Here is a 22,015-nt window from a genome sequence, read left to right as displayed (position 1 = left end):
AGAGGTAAAAATAAACTGCACCTGATGACATTGTCTGACGTCAGCAGCACCACGTGGGGATCCAGCATTTCACTCGGATACCAGGCAGCGTGCTTAAGAGTCAGAGAGGCAGAGCTGGTGAAGAACCTCTCAGCAATCGGAGTGGTGCTGAAACAAAGATGACAATTTCCCAAAACACTTTGTAGAGCTTGCATGAAAAACCTTCTAAAGGAAAGTCTATTTTAACACTCTTTGCTCTTCTTTCCTTCAAATTTCTTTCTCTTAAATCTTGCTAAGAGAGCATTCAAAGCATCTATTCAATCAGTATCAAAGAATTGAAATAAAAATGCTTTCTAAATCGTGGGGTATTTTATTATACTGTACTTTACAAGGGATTTTAGACGTAGCACCTTATGTGATCCTTTTAGTAATCTTGTAGGGAAACTCCAGGGCAGATATTATCATTCCTACTGTGGAAACGAGGAAACAGAGATTTCAAAAGGAAACATTTTCAGGGGACCTAACCTATAAGTTGTGGAGCTAAAGGTGGGTTTCTACCTTATATTCATTTCAGTAGATCTTTCAGACTTGCACTTTTCTGGATTTGTTGAAAAAGAAAATAATACAGAAAAAAACAACTTAGTTAAACTTATGTGCAAACTGTCTGGCTCATAGGTAATAACTGCTTTTAAAAAATCTTATTTCTAGGGGCTGGCCCAGTGGCATAGTGGTTAGGTCCGCGTGCTCTGCTTCAGTGGCCCGGGGTTCACCAGCTCGGATCCCAGATGTGGACCTACGCACCACTTGTCAAGCCATGCTGTGGCAGGCATCCCACATATAAAGTAGAGGAAGCTGGGCACAGATGTTAGCTCAGGCCCAGTCTTCCTCAGCAAAAAAAAAAAAAAAAAAAAAAAGAGGAGGATTGGCAGCAGATGTTAGCTCAGGGTTAATCTTCCTCAAAAAAAAAAATCTTATTTCTACCTACTTGAAAAAATAGCCTGACTTCCAATGAGACAGCAATGTGACAATTCAGGCAGAATAAAAGTACAATCACACATATGCTATAAACATTATCATCACAAGAAGCAAACATGCAGACCATCTGGAGTACCCTGATGTTTCAATAGTAGCACAGTAAACATACCTTTAAAACTACTGGTCTTGTACAATTTTCTACATGTATTACAAATTATAAACACTAAATGAAAATATGACTTACCTACAATTCACTGTTGATTTTCCACCTTCAAATTCAGAATTCTTCCCCCATCTTTTAGGTAATTCTAATACCATAATTCCTTTTATTCCTATAAGTGCTACGTGATGTTGCGTTGGACTTAACAAGACTTGATAGATTTCAAACAGAGGCGGATTTATGCAAAGCAATCTCTGGAAATTAAAGCAAACTGGTCAAAAGAGTTAATTTTAATGTAAATATATGTGGCAGTTACTTGGAAGCACAGTACTGCTTTAGTTTTCTCTAACTGTAGGATAATGAAGCATTCTGGATAAGTACTAACACTTGGGCCATTAACTGAAGAAATATTTTTAACCATTTTGATTGGAATGTTATATAAAATGTATCAAATTTCCCTACCTTGATAAATAAATACTACACATAGTTTCCCTTTTTATGATCAAGCTCCAGCCTACCACTTCAGTCTCAACTCTCCAACGTTCCCCACTTGTACTTCAAACGCCAATCAGATTAACCTGTATTTCTGGAAAATCATCGGGCTTTGTTATGCCTCTGTGTCTCTGCACAACTGTTCCTCTCCTGCAATGCCCTCATTTTCCATTTTTAGCTGCCTAACACATCCTTGGAGACTCAGCTTCTACGCACTTTCCTCCCAAGAAAATAGCCCTGATCTTCTGGCCAGGGATAAATGCATCTTTCTGTATTCCTATACTCTGGACAATTCTATGATAGTTCTTACCACTCTGTATTCTAATTATCCTTTTACTTGCTTATCCCACACAACTAACTATGAATTACTTGAGATCTCTTTCCTCTCTGTATCTTTAGCAAAGTATATGGCATATTGCTCACTGACTCTCAATATATGCTTTGGTGAAGAGACAAATGAAGAACTCACAAGTGTTAATAAATGATAATTACTATTTTATATTAGAAATAGTACAATAAGACAAAGAATGGCTTGAAGAGCTCCTGCAGGAGGTAAAACGCTGCTTTGCCCACGCAGTTTAAAATGGAATAGTGATATTTTCAGGGGGTTCTGATAAGCTGTTTGTCTCGGCATCATATGCTCTCAAAACAATTCCCTTCTTCTACTAGTACTTCCTATTTCTTCTCTCATGACCATGTCAAATTCCCTTTTTTTCCCTTTCTACTTTCAGTAATAAACCATAAGATTCCCAATGTATTGCTTATCCTTATGTATGGAGAATCACCCAAAGCCAAAATCCTTTTACACAAGACTGTTCTGAACATAAGAAGATCTCTATTAATTGTTATTGACGTAAGTCTTGTTTTGTTTTTTTTCAGCTGCCCTTTGCTGATTCTAATGAAACTGTTTTTCCTCCTGTCGGCAGTTCTTTCCTATCTTCTCAACCCCCAAGTTCTTTCTACTTAATTTTGACAGTACATCTCAAATCAGAGGCCACCTTTCTTCCGCTATACATACAATCTAATCACCTTAGATCACTCGTGATAATCACAGTATTTAGGGTTTTTCGCTGTTGTTTTCTTTTGTTTTTAAAGTCACTGCTCATGCTTTTGCTAATGTTTACGATGCAACTCATGCTAAGCTGCTTTCTTGCCTCCTCCAAGTTTTGGAGATTCTGGAGGACTGAGGGTCATTCAGACAGTCACCACTATTTACTGAGAGCTTATACATTCCAGGTACTCTGTGAAGTACCAGAAACACAAAAATAAGCAAGGCAGACATGGCTCCTGCCTTGGTGCTTACAATCTTGAAAAGAAGACAGACAACAAACAAGCATGAATAATTCATCATGATGTGCCAGGTGCTGCACAGTGATGTCGTGTGCTATCAGAATACTGCGTGCTGAGCATCCGACACTTACTCCTGTAAACTGATATTTTACAGTAAGTAGACTGTAGACTTGTGACCTATTTTCAGAACTGCAGAAACACTGCTAGCACCTTTTAAAATTCAAATAATTTCTCATCAACACGAATCAGACAACGGCACACAACAGATGTCATGCATTAGGATGGCTGCCAAGGTTTTCGATTTTTTAATCTCTCAAAGAAGAGTACTCATTTATTATAAGTAAACATTTCCACAAAGTACTATCGGATTACAGCAAGTGGGGAATACTTTCTGATCACACCCACTTTCACACGCTGCTGGCTTATCAAAAACAAAAATCCCTTCCAACTTTGGGGATGGCCTAACTTTCTAAACGGAAAAAGAAAGAATTAAGAGGGAATTCCTCCTCCATGGCAGGCACCAAACTTGGCGCTCTCAAATCTATTACCCGACATGAGGCTCGCAACAAGCCCAAGAGAAAGCTTAGGATGATCCCTATTACTTTATGAGCGTCACGTCTGGAAATAGGTTTCTCAGGACCAACCTACTAAAAACAGCAAGCGCACCCAGACTCCCCATCCCCTTATCCTGCTGTGTTTTTCTCCAGAGCACCTGCCTCACTGATAGTTTATTGATTATTCCATGGTCCTTCCCCTCCTCCCAGACCCGAGGGACTGAAGCACCTCGAGAGCACGAGTTCCTATAACAGCGTCGGGCACAGTGGCTGGAGTCAACAACCATTTGTCGAAGGAATGAGAGATACGGAAAGACAGGCTCTAACAGGTTATGCGGCCAGGCGGGAGGAGAATGAAATAAGGAAGAGAGACCTTCCCACCCGAAGCCGGACGTCTGCCCACCCTTAAACAGCGCATCTACCGGAAGACGGAAAATAGCCGGGATGGCAAGGGAACCGAAAGACCAGCTCAGATCCCAGCGGCGGGTCATTTCCACCCTCAGCCCGGCCGTACCTGGTACTGGGAGAGGGAGGACTCCTCTCCGGCGCCGCTGAGGCCCCGGAGGCGCACGACCAAGAAGGAGCTGCCGTCTGCATCCCACAGGAAGAGCTCCCCGCCGAGGCCTAACACCAGGTTTCTCGTTAGCAACGGCGGCGGCGGCGGCGGCGATGAGGGCAGTGATGAAGAGGCCGGCTTCTCAGCCTCGGCTTGGCTCTGGTTTTTCAGTCCTTCCCGCAGCCGAGAGAACACGACGTGGTTAGGGAGCCAGCTCTGCCACAGCTCGCCGTCGCCGCCGGGACCCTCGGCGGCCGCCATCTTTGGCCCGACTGCTCCCCTCACTCCAGTTGCTCAACCCGCCGCTGAGCCCAGCCAATCCGCGGCCCGCTGTCCCTGCTGCGGCCAATTATCGGGCAGGCAGCCCGGAAGCACGAGGCTAGAGTTGGGGCGGGGCTAAGACGAGACCAGCCCATCAGCCAGGGGCTCCGCCAGAGGAAAGCCAATCACCAGTCAAGTATTTATTCTGACGCCAAAGTGGGCGGGACGAGGTCAATAGGCCGCTAGCTGTTCAGAGCAAGCTTCGGTGCTGCGAGAAGTCACTACCTGGGAAAGTGCCTGAGACGTGTGTACTGGACACCCACACCTGGATAAACCTAGACATCCAAAACCTTCCTTCAAGATTTACCTCGCTCAATCCAGGTTGGGCTGACCTCACAAATGTCACTACTTCACTTACCCATCCTTGAGATGCCCAAATCTGTCTCCGTATGGGGCCGGCCGGTAAAACCACACTTCCCAGAATACCCTGCGGATCCAGCGTGATCAGCGCCCAGAAACTACAACTCCCAGGGTTCTGCGCGCCCCTGTGGGGCGGGGCTTTCTGGCGGCGACTCCCGCGAAGAGCAGATGGCAGAGCCGCTAGGGTCCCGGCACCGCTCGCTGTACAAACTGGTGGGCTCGCCCCCTTGGAAAGAGGCTTTTCGGCAGGTGAGTGTGGGGTTTGAGAAGCCTTGGCTGCGCCGTCGTCACTCCCCTCATCCGTCTGGAGCCGCGCTGTCCGGGCCTTCGCCTGAGCCCAGCCGGGGGAGGCAAGTGCCGGGAGCGCCTGGCCGGTGGAGGTGGACCTGGACCCCGCCTCCCGCCTGTGAGTCTGGGCTTGGTCACCGCTCGGCCGCTTCCTGGAATTTTTGGACTCCTGGGTGTGGGATTAACCCGGGCCGGTCCAGTCCCAGGAAGCCTTAATTTTGGATTTGGGTTTGTTTTAAATTTGAAGTGAGGTCGTGACCGCACCTCTGCACTTCTGCGGTAACACCACCGCCACCTGCTGCTCTTGGGTAGGTGGGCACCGAGAGAGGCACTTTGTATACCTACCTCATGCGAGATAGAAATTGTTTCTATTCTAGAGAGGAATCGAATAATTAGAAATATTTATAATTCCAGAAATTATTTCTATTCCAAATTGTTTCTTCTGAGCCTCAGTTACTAACTCTTAGCAGAGTTGTACCCTAACTCAGTACTGACCTCTTCTGAATTCAGCGTGCTTCCTGTAAGTAATAGGGCCTGCCTTTCCAGGAATCTCTGAAGTAGTGGGTATATCCCAGGAGAATAATCTGATGATAGAAATGACTGTTGACAGCAGGGTTTCTCAACCTTGGCTATTGACATTTTGAGGAAGATAGCTCTTTGTCATGGGGGGCTGTTCTGTGCACTGTAGAATGTTTAGCAGCATCTCTGGCCCCTACCCACTAGATGCCAGAAGCCCTACAACTAGAGTTGTGACAACCAAAAATGTCTCCAGGCATTGCCAGGTGTCCCCTGGGAGATAAAATCGCCTCAAGTCAAGAAACACTGTTGTACAGGGAGGCAGCTACCATAGCCTTATCTAGGATAGCAAGAATTTGGATGCAGTGGATGCTGTTAGCACCACCCAACCACTGAGGGAGCTGGCATTGAGGATAGAATATGAAATATGGTGATCTGGAAACACATGACCAAAGTATTGTAATTTCACCCGTCCACATGTGGATAAGGACTGGAGAGGAATATGGCAGAATAACAATAGTTAGAATTATAGTTGAAATTTTTTGTCTATAAATTTCCTTGAATGTTTTATCAACTAGTCTAAGAGGTTTTTTTTTCAAATGGAATTGCCTTTTTCCCCCCCTATCTTTCTCCTTCTCCCAAGGGATGCCTGGAGAGAATGAGAAACAGCCGGGACAGGCTCCTGAACAAATACCGCCAGACTGGAGGCAATATGCCAGAGAGAGCTCAGAACACCCTTCTGGTACAAGAGGTGATGGAAGAAGAGTGGAATGCTTTGCAGTCAATGAAGAGCTGTCCAGAGGCCTTGGCTCAGGTCAGGCTGGGATGTGTGTTTTCAGGAAGGGTGCTACAGCACCAAGAATGCCTAGTGTCCAGTACCTGTTACCCCAAGTCCTCTCAACTCATCCGTCCTCTAGCCCGCAGTCAGGATTCTAACTGCCTTTGACCCAGGTTCTTCTGTCCTTAATGTTAGACTCGTCTAGATTAATAGTTCGTACATGCCAGACTGTTAGTCTGCTGCATCATTGCAACATAACGTTTCGTAATTAGTTTCATCATCACTTATGAAACTCAAAAGAAAGAAATTTCACTCCTCGGCTCCATCGCTGGAAATTTTGATTGGGTAGACATGGGCTGGGAATGTCTCTCTTTTTTTTTTTTTTTAAAGATTTTTATTTTTTCCTTTTTCTCCCCAAAGCCCCCCAGTACATAGTTGTGTATTCTTCGTTGTGGGTTCTTCTAGTTGTGGCATGTGGGACGCTGCCTCAGCGTGGTCTGATGAGCAGTGCCATGTCCGCGCCCAGGACTCGAACCAACGAAACACTGGGCTGCCTGCAGTGGAGCACGCGAACTTAACCACTCGGCCACGGGGCCAGCCCCTGGGAATGTCTCTTTTTAAAAAAAAGATCCCCAGGGGCTTTCTGATTCTATTCTCAGTCGAGTTGGGATGTGGGTGTGGATAGGAAACCATTTACCGTGTATCAGGAGGAGCACTGGATTGGAAGTCAGTAGTTCTGGAATTTTGATCCTGGTTTTCCTGTTGCCTCTTTGAGCTTTAATTTTCACATTTATAAGATGAAGAAGATAATGTTGTCAGCCTTGTGAGGACAATATAAGAAAACATGTGGGAAGCTGCTTTGAAAACATCAAGGCTCTCTATAATAATGACACATTCTTTGGTGCCTCCTATGTATCCTACAGTAGTTCAGTGTTTGAGTTACGTAATCACAATCAGTACTCACAAATACCCTCTCAGGCAGGTTTTATTCCCACTTTACAGAGCCCCCTGAGGTTTACAGAGGCTAGGCACTTTCCACCAGTCACATAGCTCTGGCAGGACCATATACTTAGTGCTGCCCTATTCTGTCTCCCCTAAATTTGGCGCCATTATTTTGTCCCTGGGTGGTTAATTTAATCATTTGTTGATGACTTCTCAGCATGACCACATTACCATGTTGCCAGCACATTCTACAGAAGGACTTGACTGGCTTCTTCAGTTAAATCTGAGTTCCTCAAGCCGGCTTCCAACTGTGAATCATTGTGGGGCTTGTCAGCTGATTATAACCTCAAGCCTCTGATGCCTCCACTTTCTCTTGCAGTTGGAGGAGCTGATGGACCTGGCTGTGCTGGAGGAAATCCAGCAGGAGCTGATTGACCAAGGTGACCTCTGTGAGCAGCCCTTCCTGCCTATATCGAGCTACTCTAATGCTGACCTTTTTGCTAAACACTATTAGTTCTTAACTCCCCTTCCTCTACTTCCATCTCCAGTTGAGTGTCCAGAAGTCTTTGTTTTCACTCTGAAGTCTTGGCTATCTGTCTTCCCAATAATAAGAGTCTTCAGTGTGCTGAAGACTCATTGCATGGTACTGTTTTCTCCTTATGACTACCCTACGAGGTAGTATGAGACAGGAGGAAATGGTATCTTACACAGGTTGCACAGCTAGTGGTGGAGTTGGGAAGCAAATGGATTCTGTGCGTCCAGTTCCCATGTTTATTCTCCCCTATAGTACCTCTCTATTAATAGACTAGTAGTAGTCCTGTTACCTTACAGGATACAGTGCATGATCAGATCTCTTGTGCTGCCTAATTTAAGTGCCTTCTCACTCTGTCCGTTCTTTACTGACTCCCCAGGGCCTTGTGAGCATCCCCTCCCTGAGGTATCCATAGCACCATAGAGCGCATAATTTCTCACCTTATGTATTAAGTTGTTTATCACATAGTCCTACCTTGACTTGGCTCAGTTTTATCATCTGTAAAGTGGAGATAATAGGCCTACCCTATGAGTTTGTTTGTCAGCTTAAAGAGCGTGTGTAGAAGACGTAGCAGCGCCTGGCGTAGAGAAAGCTTTCCACAGACGATAGCTATCATCATGAAGAGGCGGGACAGAGTGCTAAGATCCACTTCTCGGCTTTCCCGTTTTCACTTGTGTGGCTCTGGGCAAAGCATTTCCTCCCCCTGTGCCTCAGTTTCTTCTTTTTTAAAATAAAGATAACAGCAGCGAAGAAGTTAATATATGTAAAAGACTTAAAATAGCATTTGACACATAGGGAGTGCTAGGCGAGTGTTAGTTGTCGTTGTGATTGGTATTACTGGCTCTAGTTAGACTGTAGATTCCTTGGTTTTAGTTCTCTTTTCTCATTGATTCGCCCTTCACCCACCCCTACAAACCCTATCTTAGTGGTGAAACATAGGACTCACTAAATATTTCTTTTGGGGCACATTTAACTGAAAAATCTGAAGCAACAAGGATTTACTGTGTTCTGCCATACTCGGTCATAAGGAACACTCTAGAACACGGGTTGACAAACTTTCTGTGAAGGGCCGGATAGTAAATATTTTAGGCTTTGTGGTCCATACTGTCTCTGTTGCAGCTACTCATTGCTGTCGTAATGTGAAAACAGCCATTGACAATCCATAAACAAATGAGCATGGCTATGTTCCAATGTAACTTTATTAAAAAAACAGAAGGTGGGCTGGATATGGCCTGTGAGCTGTGGTTTGCTGACCCCTGTTCTAAAGTCTAGACTGTGAGCTCATCAAGAGCAGGGACTGGTCTTTTTCATCTTTGTACCCCATACCTACCATGTACTAGATATTGTTGCATGTTTACTGAATGAATGAACACACAGATTCTGAACAATTCAGACTCTGAATCTGTGGACATTGGGGAACAGGTCATTTAAACCCAGCAGGGTGGGCCCGGCATCAGAAGTAAGCGCCCTGTAAGTATCAGCTTTCTCCAGTTGCCCTGAGACCCTCTACATCTCTGCTCCTGTGGCCTCTGGAGATGTATGTGAAACTTATCTCCTTGTCCCTTAGCCTCGCCACTTCTCCTCTTGTGGTCACAAGAAGGCAGACAGGAAAGGAGAGATCTAACACGATGAAGCCTCACAGAGAAGTAAATATCTAGTGATTGGTGGCATGATTTTGCCCAAATTTTTCTCTTGCGTGGATGAAGCCTTTGAAGGTGAAGCTTTGCATTAAAGACAGGGCAGTCTGGGTGAAACAAGGTAAAGCGCTCCAGCTGTCCTTTGCCTTGCAGAACAGTCCATCATCCGTGAATATGAGAAGAGCTTGCAGTTTGATGAAAAGTGTCTCAGCGTCATGCTGGCTGAGTGGGAAGCAAACTCCCTCATCTGTCCTGTGTGTACAAAGTAAGAGTTTTCAAAACCTTTTCGGCATTATTGGTTCCCACCCCCCGACTCCAAGGTGAGGGGAATTTCCCCCTAAACTTGTTGTCTGGAAAGGTTTGGGGATCCAGGCCCGCTGGCTGTGATACTCTGGGATCCCACTTCTGCTTCTAGGTACAACCTGAGAATAACCAGCGGTGTGGTCCTGTGTCAGTGTGGCCTGTACGTCCCGTCTCATGTAAGTGTTCCACACACAAATTTTGTGTCACCTCTTCCCACATGTATCTCCTGTCTTCAGGAAGCTTCAGTGGTGTGCTGGAACCCATTATGCACCTCTCTTCCTAGCTTCATGTTCTGTTCACAGTGGTAGCTGGAATCAGCCCTGGTGAGAATATATACAGCATGGAAATTGGCAAGCTCTGCAAATCTCAGTGTTCCCTGCCCACCCCCAGCCATTTGTTAAACACTTACTAATGTATCACTTCGTGAGCCTTATAGAGGGCCCAGTTCAGAATTGGAAACACTTGTATCTGATCTTCCATAAAAATTTTCCAGGTGTGAAGACACACCCATATTCAGAATTTAAGCTTCAATGATCTTAAAATACAGAAGGAGCCCTCTTATCTGACATGGTGGGGACCGAAAGTTTGTCGGTTGGTTAAAGTAGCAAATTACAAAAATGAAACATTTTATGGTAAGTTCCAAGCATAAAAATTTATTTGCCAGTCCTTGGGTAGGGCTCTGTTGATTGGAGAGCTGAGTCTTTTTTACATAAACCTCTCTTACCATGTGTAGTCTTGAGTTCCCAGTTTTGTTTTTGTAAAGTGCATCAAGAAGTTGAGTGCATAACTTGAGGATTTTTCCTCCCCTATCTTTCACCTAATTCAACAGCTCTTTAAAAAAAAATTTCTTTTAGCAACTTATCTTTTTGAGTGTTTCCTAAACATTCCACTTACTATCATAAAAGCATCATTCTCTTATTTCATTGGTTTACATAATATATAATGAAATGACTCAATTACAGTAGCCAGTTCAGTTAGCACAAACAGATCTGGGACCAAGCAGTGCTGGCTCTTAGTAAGGATGCGTTTGGCTGTGGGATGGGGGTGGGAGGGGGTTCAAAAGCGTAAAGGAGGCTAGAAAGCTGCTAGCTCTGAGTGCTCCTGGCAGTGGGTATGTTTGATAGCAGGAGTGGAGAGCATTGGGTCGTCTGGAGAGGCGATTACATGGAGATTGGTTAAGAGATCTTCATAGTACAATCGTGAGCCCAAGATCGTTGTTAAAGGCCAAGGGATCAAGCCATCACAGCGAGCCAGAGTTATGTGGGTTGGCATGAAGAATCCAGATTGTCAACCTGTTGACTATGAGGTAACGAAGATTAGGTTGTAGTTTGACTTTTTTTATATTTTAGTCTCCAGAGCTGACAGAGCAGAAGCTTCGTGCTTGTTTGGAGGACAGTGTGAATGAGCACAGTGCACACTGTCCCCACACACCCGAATTTTCAGTCACTGAAGAGACAGAAGAAAAGTCCAGCCTTCTCATGAGCTGTCTGGTAAGTCTCCCATGGGCCTCAGTGGGAAGAGTGGGTCAGTGGTTGGTTTTATTCCCACCCAGTAGAACTAATAGCTTAGAAAGAAAGAAGTGTTTAAAAATGCAGTTTGTTCTCTGAGGAATTTACCTTGAATGGAAAAGTGAAGGTAATGAGTCACTTCAACTAAAAGGCCCACCCTGCCCTGAAGGGGGACGGCACCGAGGCAGCGCAGGACCCTGGAAGGAGCGCTGGCCTGGAACCAGGAAGCCTGGCTTCACTGCCTGCTCTCCTTTGATTGGCAGCCGTGGGCTTAGATTCAGCTGATTATTTCCTATTCATGAGACCCAAAGAGGCCATCCTGGTGCCAGTTTGGCAGAAGGGTACAGGACAGGAAGCAGAGCAGGGCATCATCAGGCTTCAGGGAGAATCTTCACGGAGCACCAAGGGCTGGTCCTTGGCCCCCTAAGTGACAGCTCAGGTGTGAGAGAACAGGACCCCTCGAGCGGATATAGAGCCACCCTGGCTTAGAAGCCTTAAGCTTGCTGTAGGAACCAGTATATCTTGCAGTGGTCTGCGGATAGAGCTTCCAGGTCCCAAGCAAGGGGAGCTTTGGGATTGTGAGCACACTGCACTTAGGGAAGTCCAAAACGATGGCTTCCTACTGCGTGTTTATAGTTCATCCATGGCCCTCTCATTCTTTATGCAGTTTACCTATAGGAGTTGTTTTTATTATAAGCAGTATTGCCTAGTAACACAGCCAACATTTCACTTTTATCAAGTTTCTTCCGTAAGTTATTTAGTTCTACTCATTCATTAACAAAAAAATGTATTGAGGACTCATTTAAATTAAAAAATACACATTCTCTTGGGGCTGGCCCCGTGGCCGAGTGGTTAAGTCCACGCACTCCGCTGCCGGCGGCCCAGTGTTTCGTCGGTTCGAATCCTGGGCGCGGACATGGCACTGCTCATCAAACCACGCTGAGGCAGCGTCCCACATGCCACAACTAGAAGGACCCACAATGAAGAATATACAACTATGTACCGGGGGGCTTTGGGGAGAAAAAGGAAAAAAAAAATCTTTAAAAAAAAAAATACACATTCTCTTCCAGAGCTCAAGGCTAGGGTTGGTGATAAGAGAATGCAGAAATCAGGTAGTGCTCACTTCTAGGGAGCTGCAGGGGGAGGGCCTGCGGGAGTTCAGACGAAATGACTCATTTACGGATGAAGGCTTCCTGGAGGAGGCATTTAACCTTGGCTTTAAAGTGTGGGATGGTAAATATGGTGAGATCAGGGAAGAGCTTACTGGAAGATCCCCTAGTGAAGAACAAGGTGGAGAGGCAGAACACTTGTGGGGTGCATATGGAGAGCATCACGTTCTGCTCAGCTGGAGCATTGGGTCCATGAGGGAGAGGAGAGCCATGATCTGATAAGAAGGTCAGTACTGTGGCTGCAAAGGTGAGATGTTTTGAGTCAGAAACAACATTTAAGAGGCTGTCCCGGTACTCTGTGGGAGAAGCGGAGAGGCTGTCCCGGTACTCTGTGGGAGAAGCGGAGAGGCTGTCCCGGTACCCTGTGGGAGAAGCGGAGAGGCTGTCCCGGTACCCTGTGGGAGAAGCGGAGAGGCTGTCCCGGTACTCTGTGGGAGAAGCGGAGAGGGCTTGAACCTAGTGACAGTTGGGATGGTGCGGGTGGGATGGACATGAGAGGCTTAGAAAGTGAATTGATGAGATTGGGCAGCTGTGGATGTCAGGGTGGAGGAGTCAAAGAAGATGCGAGGTTTCAAGGCCAGGTAACCGGGCGTAGGTGGGGCCCTGTGTAGAAGACAAGGTTTGTGCAGAGAACTTTAGAGGTCAACCGTGGACATGCTGAAGCTGAGATTTTGGTCAGTCCTCCAGGTTTTGTGTGGTTAGGAGTGCAGGAGTGGAGCTGAGCGTGAGGGATAGGTTTAAACGTCGGTTGCTTCTGAATGATTGCGGAAGGGAATAGGTGAGATAATTCTCCCAAAGGAGGACTTGTCGAAAAGGCCACTAATTCTTGGGCCTTGCCTGCATTTTGGGTGTGGGGGAACAAGTGGGGCCTTAGTGGCGATGGAAGAACGGAGGCCAGAGAACAGAAGTGTGGAAGCCATGGAAATGAGTGCGTAGCAGCACTCACCAGAGAGACTGAAGTAGACATTGGTGACCTCATGTAGATGGTTTCAGTGGAATTAAAGGGTCAGGTAGCCACTACCTGATTTTAATTTTAGGAATTTGAGTGAATAGGAAGCCAAGAAGTAGAAATAGTAACTGTGGAATAGATTTTCCAAGAAGTTTAGCAATAAAGAGGAGGAAAGATGTTAACTTGGCTTTTTAGAAGGAAGAATGTTTGAGTGCATTTGTAAACGGAGGATTCCCTGGAGGGCTGGGGGTGGGAGTTGAAGGGTAGATAACGGGAAACAAGGGCCCAGAGCTGCCAGGAGGGATGGGACTGTGCTGGAGGGGGGCAGTGGGATTACATTTACTGAACTCTCAACTGTATACCAAGTGTTCTACACACACCATCCATTTCGTCGTGAGGTGGATACTGTCCCCGTTGTTAGGGAGGAAGCAGGGTCAGGTAAGTGCAGTGATCTGGCCTAAGTTGCACTGCTGAGACAGAGCTGGTCTCGGAGCCCGGGTGGCAGCGGTTCCAGCACCCCTGCCATTTCCTGCTCCAGCCTTGGGGCTGGGTAGAGGGACGCTGTTTTCCTTTGGATTGTATGAGACGAGAGACAGAGGGTGAAAGTTGGAGTAACACCTGTCGCTACTTGCTAGTGACTGCAGGTGCGGGCACCCCTCCCCTAACCACGCACAACTGCTTGCATTCTTGAATATGCAGCTGTTTTCTGGCCTTCATGCTCTTGCTATTTTCGTCTGGAATGCCTTTAGCTCCTCCCACTCAGTTCAAGGATCATTTGTATGTTTATTGAGCACCACTGTATGCCAAATGATGTGTAAAGCCTGACTCCTCGCATAGAACGGGGCAGGCCATCCTTGGGCTCCCACTGTGCCTGATGCTGCGTCCCTATAACACTACTGCCATTACCTGCTCCCGTCTTGTCCTTGAGGACAAGGAGCATATCTTTATTTTTACTCCCATTCCTTGCAAGGCAAAGATGAGAGACAGGAGTGAGAGGGAAGGGCAAAATTGTATTCAGTACGCTATCCCAGAGTTCGCCACTTTGAAAGGTAAATCATTTGGAATGCTCTGCAGCTCCAGTGTGTCACTAGACCTCTGGCTTCTCTGAAGGGGAATCAAGGACATTGGGTTCAGTGAGGCCAGGCTGTCAGGTGATTCAGCATGGATGTTGAGGATGAGGCAGAGGAGGGTATGGTTAGAGGTGGTAACATGCAGCCACAAGACTCGGAATGTTTGAGATGTGAGAGAACAGTGGTCTAGGGTGGTCATGGGGACGGAATGTGACCAGAAAGCCAAATACATTACCTGTGGAAATGGAGTCAAGGGGAAGGACAGGATTCCTTAGCAGTGGTGGGCTGAGCTGTCGAGGAGTCGGGAGCCAGTCTCATACTCGGGTGCTTACTAAGTTAGGGGAGACCAAGGTGCTCTAGAATTAGTGGGCCTCCGGGCCTGATTCTGCCTGCAGTGAGCGTGCACATTGTTCCTGTGACACATGCCTGTTCCAATCTCTTCTCCTCCCTGCCGGGCTATAAAAGCTGCCAGCTATCCAAATTCTGAAAAATCTTTCTGGTCTCCAGTTTCCTGAGGGTGAGGGTATTTAGTTAGTCCATCTCCAGGATTTAATCTTAGCTCGAAGGCCCCACTGCTGCTGATGCTTTCACAGGCTTTCACTGTGAAGCTGCAGGACAGAGGTCCAGTGAAGCCTGAAAGCAGGCTCATCAACGGCCTCTGACCACTACACCTGGAAACCCATCTCCTAACTGTAAGTGAACGTGGCATCATCTCCTCCGTAGGAACCCCAGTTGCAGCGTGAACATCATCACTGATTGCAGCTTTTACCCACCCAGATACTGAGATAACTCCCATCACTGGAATACAATTTGAGCTGACTTTTTTTCTGTTTAAATCCAGGCTTGTGATACATGGGCTGTGATCCTCTAGAGCCAGCCTCCACTCACGTCACCCTGCTGGGCTGGAAACAACGCGTTCCATCTGAGAAGGGGCCCTGTAAATACAAACCTTTTATTTCTAATTTATTTTGTATTAAATCTTTTCAAACGTTTCTGCTCTTGGTGTTTTTTAATGCAGGTTGAAAGGGAAGAAACAGAAAAAGACAAATCATTTTAGAGGAGGATAAACCAATTTTACTGTCCATCACTGCATTATACAAAAATCTAGAAATAATAGATCTGTTGAGAAGAAACGAATGAATAGTAAATAAGAGGGCAACAGAAATAATTTAGATTTGAATAATTTTCCATGATATTAGGATGAAAACCATTTGAAAGCACGTGTGTCTGCCTCCGGCGTGGGTCTGTTCACTGCCTGAAGCCCACCACATAAGTAAGGCGTTCAGCACCCTGCCTGCTCTACTGGCTCTTGACAAAACCTTTGAGGTCTTCGAGGAAAGTAATGTACTCCTGGTGCTCCAGGGCTGTGCTGAGCTCCACCAATTCATCCGCAAAAGTGTTGTCCACCCCTCGGTCCGCAAGGAAATCCATTAGGTGGTCATATAAGGCCTACAAGGAGAAACAACACTTACTAGCTAAAAAAGAAAACAAACAAAACTTCCTCTGTAACACTTATTAATTAAAATGCTCCTCTGTCCCTCCTTGGACTGGGACCCTCCCCTGCAAGGCCCGAGGGCACTCCCGTCTCATCGAGTACTCACCCAGTCCAAGGAGTCCGTGTTGAGTGTGTAATTTGTGTCCTTCCATTCAGACTCGCCTGTGGACTGAAAGCTCACTTCCCTGATGGAGAAAATGTCACTCTCGTCCTCCTCCTCTTGTCCAACCTGAGAAGAGACAGTATTTGGGGAAACTGAAGGGTTTTCCAGGACAAGCCAGACTCACACAAAGAAAAGGGACTATTTACAGCTTGAAACTCACCAGATTTTAACCTTTCTTCCTCATCACCCACCTCTCTTCCCCTGCTTTGTGCTGGTCTAAGCTAGAAAATGTTAACATCCGCTAAATGGGGCCAGGAAGGTCCCCGGAGGCCCTCTTTGTCCCCAGGGGTGCCAAGGGGCTAGCATCCATCCTACATACCTCATCTTCTGGATAGTGACAGTCCAGCACAAGGGCCTTCTTGCCGCCATTCTTTATAACTTCAACCACGAAATTGGGAGTGGATGTTAATTCAGGCTGGGGAAACAGGAACAAGTCAGCACGTGCCACTGTTGGAAGGGTCAGCTGCACGGACTAAAGGTCTCAGACAGATTGTGGGGGTGCGGGAGATGTCTTATGGCCACCACTACTAGGATATTGTTTAGACATTTTTAAAGTCTTATGCTACAGCCCTCCCAAATAAGGAGTCATTAGAATCTTGAGCACGTTATTAAAGCTACATGGCATGGGCTGGCCCAGTGGTGCAGTGGCTAAGTTAGCGTGCTCTGTGGTCCATATCCTGGGTGAGGACCTACACACTGCTCATCAAGCCACGCTATGGCAGCGTCCCACATACAAAATAGAGGAACACTGGCTCCGATGTTAGCTCGGGGACAATCTTCCTCACCAAAATAAACAAACAAATAAAGCTACATGGCAGCTGGTTCAGGAGATTGGGCTGAACTCTTCCTGTAGATCCTTTCTAGACTATTCACTTATAGAGGACAGAGTATCATATTTAATACAGTGCATATTTAGTACACATTTCACTTCTGTTAGCATCCTACTTGTTTAAAGAATATACTAGGTTTAGAATTAATAAATCTGAATTCCAGCCTCAGCTATGTCCCAGTTAATCTTCCTGGGCCTGTTTCTCCATCCATACACTGCAAAGCTGGCCTAAAGCTCCACGACCTCTTTCCAGCTATTTACAGACCAGGACCAATGGCCAGGGCATCTGGCTAACTGGCCATCCTAAGGGCTGGATAATCACAGCAACTCTCCCTTTGCTGGTGAGCCATCCAATGTCAGTGAGATCTTTGTCAGGGGCGGGCGCCTGAGATAGAAGCACACCAGGGAGCTGTGCTCTCTGTGCTAGGTCATGAGACAATACTGATGCCTGCCTAGTCAGGAAGTCTGGGGACCCTGTGGCCCTCATCCTGGCTGGTTTCTAGGCCAAGCACACTGCTTCCTAAAATGTTTGAAGACTGGGTACCATCGAAGTCCAACTAAGAGGGCCAGTAACCTAAGGAAAGACCCTGCCAAAATCTCTGTGGAACTCTCTGATGCCCTGGCTTTGCTACCCTGGTTCAGTGGCTGGTGTTAATGCCAGCCTGGCCATGCCAGAACATTCTCACGTAGAAACAGTCCAAACGATCATCTCCGATATCAAGCACCTCCCTATCAGGGGAAGGGTTAGGGCCGTTTCACTTCCTTTCCACGAAGAGAACACAGGCCAAACCAGAAAGCCGAAGCCTGCAGACGGCAATTGACATGGTCCCCGGGAAAGAAAAGGGGCCACACAGTTCGGGTGCTAAAGCTGGCCAGAAACTACAGCTCTACAAGTCAAGTCCCAGGGATGGTTGTCCTTTGCCTTCTCTCTGACTAGCATTAGAGGAATTAAAAAAGATACACAACACAACACAACAAAAATGATGCTCCTGCTCTAAGTCCCTGGAAGAGCCTGTGAGAATACTGAGGTAAAGGCCGGTTACAGTGTTACAAGCTCACCTCCTGTTCTTCAACCTTCTGCCCTTGGGAGGGCTCCTCCTCCCCAGCAAATGTTGGTGGGATGCTGTTGTTAATATTGAAAGTGACAGTGATCCTAGAAAGGAGAAGGAAAACACAACAGACTGTAGTTTTAACTGAGTAGTTAAACAGCCTGCTACAGTTACACATGCTTGTTGAGACAATGTCTCTGTCTCAGCCGGCTTCACATCTGCATTATTTGCAGAACCTCCACAAATGCCTGGCTGGCTGCATCCCACCCTGAGATGGATTTAGCAGGTCTGAAGTGTGCTTACTATGTGCCAACTGCTGGAAGTCAAATGAACAGGCCCTAGTTTATCTCAGCCAAATACACTCATCAGGCCAGCATCCCAGGGCTCACTGCCAACATGTGTCCCTGTTATCTCGTGGCCACAGCTAGCTGACACTGCCCTCCCTAGTCTTCCCAGGACACCCTCAGGTGGTGGTGAGCAGCTGAGAAGCTGGTGGGATGGAATAGAAACCTCCTTTAAGAGCTTTTCTCCGTTAGAAAACCTGCCTCTGGGAGGAGGAGCGCTGAGGGGGTGTCGCACCGGCTGAGGACCAAGAGCAGGAAGGCCCCAGGAAGGGGGGGGCCTCACAAAGGACAATAGCTGCAGTGCAGGTTCATTCTCCAGATTAGTTGTGGGAAGTTTTATCATCACAAAGCAGGCCAGAAACACCAACTAATGACAATTTTAAGGTGCAAGAATCCTCACTTGACAAATAATGTTCCAAAGTCTGAGTCCAAATTTGGCGAGATTTGGAACTAGCACTGCCACGCTGCACAAGTCCAGCAGGCGCCCTGCAGACAACGCACACTGCAGCTGCTGCCTCTGGAGCTGTGCTGACCGGCTGCCTGGCCAGGAAGCTACCTTCCCACAGAACAATGGTGGTGTGAGGTTCAGCCATGAAAATTTATCTCATCTGCAACAGTGCTGACCAGGCTGAGCTCCAGGGCACAGAAATGCTGTTATGTTCATTAGAACATTATTTATAATGGCCCCAACCTGGCTATAACTTACCCTAGGAAAATGGTTTAGGTGAAGTTACAGAATACACAATTGATCAACGTATGGGAAAAAAACACATTGTACCACTAGGCAAAAAAGAATCAGAACCCTACTTCCCAACATATACAAAAGGTCACTCAAAATGGATCACAAACTTAAACATCTGAACTACGTCAAAAACTCCCCAGCGTTCTAACGGCAGCTCTTATAGTGTAACCCCATCCTCTTACACAGGAGTTACACATCTTGCATTTTCACCTACTGTAAGCATCAGAGAGCAGGGCCTTGTTTGGCTCAGCCAGAGCCTGCAGTGTAATGAGTCAGCACTGTAGACCTGAGCTCAAACGGATTCTATGAGTGCAATAAGAAGCCCTGAATTTGCATGCCTAGATTCAGGCAGGGGAGGGCCTCCCTCACCAGTAAGGGTTTACTGAATGACCGCCTCTGCTGCTCCCAGACTTCCAGCTACTTCCATGCTACTTCTCCTTATTAACCAGCCCACAGCGAATGTGTGCAGTGAACGAACTACCTGGAGCTTCTACCGTTATCCCAGTGAACCCTTCTGTCTCCTGGAAACCATGTGTCAAAGTGCCTGCCTTGACTCGAGGCTGTTCCGCGATGCCTCAGGGCAGGTCCCGCAGGGTTATGCATTTGCTCCCCCCGAGTCCCCAGGCCCCCACTACTTACTTTTCTCCAGCAACTTTCCGTACTAATTTGGCTTCTGTCCCATTCACTTCCAGCTCCCATCCTCCAGACATCTTGGGGAGGGATTTATGCTTCTGTATCTTCTTTTCCTCCTTAATTTCATCACTCAGGAATTCAACAAAAGCTTTGTCCCCTACAATGAAAACCCATAAGACATAGAAAAAGATCCAATCTAAAACATAAAAATAACCTTAGTTACTGCAGCGAGAAATCTGGACTCGGACTGTTTCTAATACATCTGCTATTAACGGTAGCTCTGGGAACTTATTCCAAGTCACATCCATTAGGCATTTCCTCATCTGTAAAAATGCCCTTATGCCATCAGTAGGAAGCTGAGCTTCTTCTGGAAAAGTGACTGCCAATTTGAGCCATGCTGAGGCTTATAAACCAGAAAGGCGTTCCCACAAAGGAAGAAGGTGTTCCAGAGAAGCATGGTTTTCAATACAATCTTAAACCTTTTAGAACAAAGAGCGTAGTTACACACGCCCAGGATACATACCAAAGTTTCAAAGAGGTATTCAGTTACAAATTAGCGGGTCAAGATAACCACGAAGTGGGGAAAGGGATTAATACCGTCGTTACCCACAGGAGGTCGGAGGGGAAGGATGCATTCTTCTCCTAAGAGCGCATTCTTTAATGGTCAAGTCAAATTGTACAATGTATGTCTGACGGGCCATAAATCAAGCCGAATCCATTTTGAACCAGAATGGCCAGCCCACATACCTCAACATGTGAAAATTTCTTGTCACCCTCTTTCGCTTGCCAACCGACATAACCACTACCTTGAACCTTCCCAAAGTTCCATTTTCGAAAGACTAAGGAGAAAGTCGGCCTCCAGATTTAACTGTGTCTCTCCCCGCAAAACGAAACACTTGGAGGACGGGGGGAAAGGGGAAATGTGATCACACGTGGGTTTAACCCTCTGGTTGTCAATCAGTGGGAAACCGTTCCGGACCTCGGGCGCGGCTCCGGGCGGTCCACGCGCGGTCTACACTTCCTTGCCCGGCCCCAGACCCCCACCGCATCCAGGACTCTGCCCCTCACAGCCCGGCCCACGTGCGCGAGACTCACCCTCGGTGTGCAGCGCGCCGCAGCCGCAGGCGCAGGGCCCGCGAGGCCGCAGGAGGCCGGGCCGCCGCTCCGACTCCGCGCGCACGCTGAGCAGCCCGAAGGGTCGGCCGCACGGGCGCGGCGCGGGCTGCAGCAGCTGCCGGAGCGGCGGGGAGGGCGCGGCGGCGCGGAGGCCGGCGACGGCGGAGCCGAGGGCGCGGGGCACGCAGCGCAGCAGCGGCAGCATCGCGCAGGCGGCGGCGGCGGACACGTGCGGATGCGAAGGACGCCGGGGCCCAGGCGGCCCCTTGACCGAGCGCGCCGCCGGAAGTCCCGCCCCACCCCGCCCGGGAAGCGCTTCCGCGCCGCCGCTTTGCTCAGCGCGGGCACCGTGGGCGGGACTGCGCCCTCTGCTGGGGGCCTTCGGTGCAGCCTCCCGGGGGCTCGAATCCGGTAACCGAACTTTCTGGAGCTGAGCAGGCCTGAGTATGGTGTCAAAGGCTTTCTGTTTAATTTGCCAGCCTCAGTTCTCTCCGGCGACTGCTCTCCACATTCCCATCTACTGTTCTCGCGGCACGCCAGGCTTTCTGTGACTTCAGTGCGCTCTTTCTGCCCCAAACTCGCCAACGACCAGCCTCCAAGGTCATCTCCCTCAGGAGGCCTTCCTGGAGACTCCCCCTCTCCTCCGCGAAACAAACAGGAACTCACGCCCGTGCGATCCGGCCTCTCTGCTTCATCCTTGTCTCAGCGGAAAGCTCAGCTCGTGGCACTGCTGGTGGACCTGGCCGCCTCCCCTGCTCCCCCAGAGGGGAGCTGCGGGAGGGCAGGATTCCTGGTTAATTCCTGCCGCCGCCCCTCCCTTTACCCTCCAAACTTGCACCCAATTTTTTTTTATTTTTTTTTTTTAATTTGAGGAAGATTAGCCCTGATCTAACATCTGCTGCCAATCCTCCTCTTTTTGCTGAGGAAGACCGGCCCTGAGCTAACATCCATGTCCATCTTCCTCTACTTTATACGTGGGATGCCTGCCACAGCATGGCTTGCCAAGCGGTGCCATGTCCACACCCGGGATCCGAACCGACGAACCCTGGGCCAACGAAGCAGAATGTGCAGACTTAACCACTGTGCCACAGGGCTGGCCCTGCACCCAACTTCTGATGCAACATCATTCTTCTGGGAGCAAGAAGCCATGGCTTACATCAGATTTAGGTTAAGAACCGATGTTCCTACCTTACCAGGACATGTAGGATACATAAGATACCAAGCAAGTAGGTCTTCCCAAATTAGTGGCCAAGATAAGACTAATA

The 22,015-nt window shown here is 47.6% G+C and overlaps 3 protein-coding genes across 8 annotated transcripts in view; 1 reads left to right on the top strand and 2 right to left on the bottom strand.

Annotated features, from left to right (window-relative positions):
* NUP88 (nucleoporin 88) overlaps positions 1-4,751 on the bottom strand; it is a 28,949-nt gene extending 24,198 nt beyond the window's left edge. The window contains exons 1-3 of one of the 3 annotated variants that reach the window (XM_001504741.5): positions 3,965-4,751; positions 1,199-1,368; positions 22-147 (exon numbers count right to left, since the gene is read on the bottom strand). In XM_001504741.5, the coding sequence (XP_001504791.2) occupies positions 22-147; positions 1,199-1,368; positions 3,965-4,267 (599 nt within the window). In that variant the 5' untranslated portion in view covers positions 4,268-4,751. The remainder of the gene's footprint in view (positions 1-21; positions 148-1,198; positions 1,369-3,964) is intronic. The other 2 variants (XM_023653325.2, XM_070227975.1) reach the window with 2 other exon arrangements.
* Positions 4,752-4,803: 52 nt separating this feature from the next.
* Positions 4,804-15,371, top strand: RPAIN (RPA interacting protein). Of its 4 annotated transcripts, none has more exons than XR_011423447.1 (8): positions 4,804-4,936; positions 6,135-6,305; positions 7,591-7,651; positions 9,311-9,389; positions 9,534-9,645; positions 9,796-9,859; positions 11,033-11,173; positions 15,221-15,371. XR_011423447.1 is itself a non-coding variant. In XM_001504740.5 (7 exons), exons 1-7 carry the CDS (start codon positions 4,856-4,858, stop codon positions 15,248-15,250), a joined length of 660 nt encoding a protein of 219 aa, XP_001504790.1. In that variant the 5' UTR covers positions 4,804-4,855; the 3' UTR covers positions 15,251-15,371. The 4 variants fall into 4 exon arrangements, 1 of the variants encoding a protein (XP_001504790.1); XR_002811674.2 differs by having other exon boundaries at positions 7,591-7,660; XR_011423448.1 differs by lacking the exon at positions 9,311-9,389 and having other exon boundaries at positions 7,591-7,660.
* A 59-nt stretch (positions 15,372-15,430) lies between these two features.
* Positions 15,431-21,853, bottom strand: C1QBP (complement C1q binding protein). The gene is made up of 6 exons (XM_023653326.2): positions 20,730-21,853; positions 19,641-19,791; positions 17,926-18,019; positions 16,357-16,452; positions 15,981-16,103; positions 15,431-15,828 (listed from the first exon to the last, which is right to left on the bottom strand). Exons 1-6 carry the CDS (start codon positions 20,953-20,955, stop codon positions 15,679-15,681), a joined length of 840 nt encoding a protein of 279 aa, XP_023509094.1. The 5' UTR covers positions 20,956-21,853; the 3' UTR covers positions 15,431-15,678.
* Between the last annotated feature and the right edge of the window lie 162 nt (positions 21,854-22,015).

Source organism: Equus caballus, chromosome 11, assembly GCF_041296265.1.
Source record: "Equus caballus isolate H_3958 breed thoroughbred chromosome 11, TB-T2T, whole genome shotgun sequence".
Lineage (NCBI taxonomy): Eukaryota > Metazoa > Chordata > Mammalia > Perissodactyla > Equidae > Equus > Equus caballus.
The sequence above is the reverse complement of the archived record's forward strand: the minus strand, read 5'-3'. Positions and strand labels throughout refer to the sequence as shown.

Coding starts and splice junctions, on each gene's coding strand:
- RPAIN (XM_001504740.5), top strand. CDS start 4,856: ATGGCAGAGCCGCTAGGGTCCCGGCACCGCTCGCTGTACAAACTGGTG. Junction 7,652..9,533: donor GCAGGAGCTGATTGACCAAG/GTGACCTCTGTG, acceptor TTTGCCTTGCAG/AACAGTCCATCATCCGTGAA. Junction 9,860..11,032: donor GCCTGTACGTCCCGTCTCAT/GTAAGTGTTCCA, acceptor TTTATATTTTAG/TCTCCAGAGCTGACAGAGCA.
- C1QBP (XM_023653326.2), bottom strand. CDS start 20,955: ATGCTGCCGCTGCTGCGCTGCGTGCCCCGCGCCCTCGGCTCCGCCGTC. Junction 18,020..19,640: donor CGGAAAGTTGCTGGAGAAAA/GTAAGTAGTGGG, acceptor TCTCCTTTCTAG/GATCACTGTCACTTTCAATA. Junction 16,453..17,925: donor AGAAGGTTGAAGAACAGGAG/GTGAGCTTGTAA, acceptor CTGTTTCCCCAG/CCTGAATTAACATCCACTCC.